Source organism: Antrostomus carolinensis, unplaced genomic scaffold (genome assembly GCF_000700745.2).
Source record: "Antrostomus carolinensis isolate BGI_N321 unplaced genomic scaffold, ASM70074v2 scaffold23093, whole genome shotgun sequence".
NCBI classification, from domain to species: Eukaryota; Metazoa; Chordata; class Aves; order Caprimulgiformes; family Caprimulgidae; genus Antrostomus; species Antrostomus carolinensis.
In genome coordinates, this window is record NW_010303547.1 from 1 (window position 1) to 3,337 (window position 3,337).

Genomic DNA, 3,337 nt, shown 5'->3' on the forward strand with positions numbered 1-3,337 from the left:
CGGGCGGGTGTTCTGCGGAGGCCGGGCGGGCCCTCGGGGCTCGGGGAGCGCGGTCACCGCCGGAGCTGGGCCTGTCTTTCAGGAGGACGAGCTGAAGTACACCCTGAGGCGGCTGGTGGAAGGACTGGGAGCCACCCGCGAGGCTGCCCGCCCAGGCTTCAGCCTGGCCCTGGCACAGGTCAGTGTTTCCCCGGGACAGAGCAGAGCTCTGGCCCTTCCGCGGCCCCTCAGCAACGCCAGAACGTTTCTGGGGTCCCCCTTTGGTGTTTGTAAGAGGGCTCGAGGGGTCCTCTCTGGCAAATTCTGCATGCAGAGGGTAGAGAAGGCTCCTGCAGTGAGCGTAGAGATACTATGTGGTTTTACATCCTAAAATAATAAAAAGACCTTTAAGATCATGGAGTCCAACCAGAAGAATGGTGCTCGTCTGTTTTAAAAAGTACAGCACCATTCTTGTAAAGTACTTGTAAAGGTATAAGCTATACCAGTATCATGTTCATCCTGCAGAATTCTGTCCTGCTTCAAGAACCGTCCTTAATTTGCAAACCTTGACCAGGTTTTCAAATATGCTGCGTTTAGAATTATTGAACCTTCTTAAAATTGGCTTGCTCCTGGTGCTGGGCTGTTGATGTGCGAGATCTGAAAAGGCAACCCTTTATCACACACTTCCAAGTTTATTTGTCTGTGTTTTTTGAGTCAGTAACATAGCTGAGAGTCCCAGCGATTGGGATCACCAGTGGGATTTGACTTCATCTCACCTAACAAGTTGATAATGCAGAGGAGCCTTGCCTGTGCTGAACAGTTTCATTGCTTCTGTTGCAGGGTCATGTAGTTGCAGCAAAATGTTCTCATTAATCTTGCTAAGTCATGTACAGGAGAAAAAAAGGAATGTCAGTGGGTATATTTGTCTACACTAGTTTCTATTCTGACACGTCTTCTGATCGAGTTGTCTTTATTCTGACCTGATAAAGCAGCACATCTATTAGGAAGAAGTTCTTCACTGTGGGGGTGGTCAGACACTGGAACAGGTTGCCCAAGGAAGTTGTGGCTGCTCCTCCCTGGAAGTGTTGAAGGCCAGGCTGGATGAGGCTTTGAGCAACCTGGTCTAGTGGAAGGTGTCCTTGCTGATGGCAGGGGGGTTGGAACTGGATGATCTTTAAGGTCCCTCCCAACCCAAACCAGTCTGGGATTCTATGATCTGCTGCTATACTGAGCAACTTGGTCAGCTCTTATTTCAGCTGAACTTGATAAAACTTCATGAAATGGAAGAACTGCAAACTGAGCTATTCCATCAATCTCCTCAGGTTTTACAGGCTTTTGAGGAAATCCCAATTTGCAGTGTCCTGGAACAGATAAAAGAAAAACACAATCTGGAAAAAGTGAAAAAGGTGAGTCGGCTCATGGCAGCGTTGGCCAACAGCTAGTTTGAATTAACTGTTCTTTATTCTTTGAAGTCTTGGTGCCTGGATACTTTATTTTCAGGGTTCTTGCTAAGGCAGATGACCATAATGGAATAATGGAAATATTTGTAAAAACTGGAAGTTAATGATATTGCTGTCTGTCCTTGTTTTAGCTGAGATTTGTCCACGTGACAGAAGAATAATCTAGGACAGTTCTTAAACATAGTGCAGGGGGTTGCTTTTCAGTGGCGGGGTGTTCGAGGCTGGGTCTTCCAGTTGTCCTGTTCTGATCAGAGCTGTAGCTGAAAATGAAATCTAAATGAACTGGATTTTTAACCCCCTTTCTTTTTTCCTTTTCAGAAACTTGTGAGAAATGCTGCTTTTGGAAACTTTTTTGGAGTTATGTCTCTGTTTCAATCGGGCCGGCTGGTTAAGGTAATGTTACTGTCATGCTGTTTCTCAGTACTGGTTCTGGGGCTGTCTGGAGTGGAGAGGGGATTTATGAGAGAAAGGCTGGGTCATTGGCTAGTGGATGAGATGGGACTTGAAGCATCAAGTTCAGTTCATTTCTTTTGCATTATCTGTAGACTTTTTGTGCCTTTTAAATGTCTGTTCCTGACAAGAACGTCGGGGCTGTGTCAGATAATCATGAGATTCCTACCTCTCCTGGAAGGGAGGGATCAGTTGCCATATACAGCCAGAAAACACCATTTTGGGAAAAGCTGAGTGGCCTATCAGGTAGAAATTGTGTAGGTTTCTTATTACAAGTAGACTCAGGGTTCTCAAGAGTGGAGTATTATCTGAGCCTTCAGCTTAATCATTGATGTATATCCTCCGTTTTTGGCTTATTTTTTTCTTTCTAGGACCGGAAAGCTCTGCTGGAGAGCGTCCAGCTTCTCCAGCAACTAGCACATCACCAAGCACACCTCAGAGATCTCCCTCGCAAAACTCTCATTGACATCATGTCTGAGGTAGAGCCACAGCCTGTGGTGGGTGGGTGGGAGGAGGAAGGACTCTGCTTCGGGAACTGCTTTTTCTTTAGTTTGTTCGTAGTTGAAAGTTAAAGGGGGTTGTGGAAGAGCAAGAGTTTTGTGCGTTTCTTTTTTTATTGGTGAAAACTTTAGATCCTGTTTTCTCTAAAGCCACTGAACACAGTTGTTTACCAGCAAATCTTATTGAAACAAGTCACTTATTTTTGGGAAATATTAATAAAAGCTAATATAAGAGTGTTTCCTCCTCGCTGGGCTGCGTGGCAGTACGGAGAGGAGCAGTCAGACAGTGGGAGAACAATTGCAGCTGGAGTCAGTTGACCAGAATTGATACCTGGTGACAACATATTGTCCTACTCCTCATGGTTAAGCACCTGGGGACCATATGGCAGTACTGGGCACATCCATTATTTATTTTTGGTTGTGTCACCATAAAGACTATTTCTAAACTTTGTAGAACACTGCAAGTTTTAATGCCTTACAGTGCAGATATTTTAACACAGCAAGTTGGTAAAATGCCCTCAGATGTTTCTCATATGCTCTCATCTTCATGCCTGTCTAGGTTCCTGAAGCAGTGTTTGAGGGGGTCCTGTTTGACATCTTGCAAAGTGACCTTGCTTCAGCCTTCACATCTCCGGAGAACCTGCACCTTTTGCTAGTGGGCATACAGAAATTCCCTGGTGTTCTGAAACCTAAAAAGCTGAAGAAGCTGTTTGGCTCACCTACTGTTGTAAATGAGGAAAATATTCCCAGGTAAATTCTTAAATAAGGAGCGTTAAATGCAACATTCTCAGTCTCTTGGCTAGCAGTGAGAGAAACGGGGCTTTCATTCTGATACGTGCCTGTATTTGCCACTGCAGGTGCCGTTAAGGGTTAGGCACTAACTGTTACGCAAGTTCCTAAATTATAGCCCTGTCATTTCTCCCAGGAAATGTTCTGTGTCCTTCAGCA

General features: G+C 45.2%; 1 protein-coding gene across 1 annotated transcript in view; it reads left to right on the plus strand.

The window, feature by feature from the left end:
• Positions 1-82: 82 nt before the first annotated feature.
• MYBBP1A (MYB binding protein 1a) overlaps positions 83-3,337 on the plus strand; it is a gene marked incomplete at its 5' end in the record, with an annotated part of 59,757 nt that continues 56,502 nt past the window's right edge. The window contains 5 exons of the mRNA XM_010164142.1: positions 83-178; positions 1,302-1,385; positions 1,758-1,832; positions 2,261-2,368; positions 2,949-3,139. Of these exons, the coding sequence (XP_010162444.1) occupies positions 83-178; positions 1,302-1,385; positions 1,758-1,832; positions 2,261-2,368; positions 2,949-3,139 (554 nt within the window). The remainder of the gene's footprint in view (positions 179-1,301; positions 1,386-1,757; positions 1,833-2,260; positions 2,369-2,948; positions 3,140-3,337) is intronic.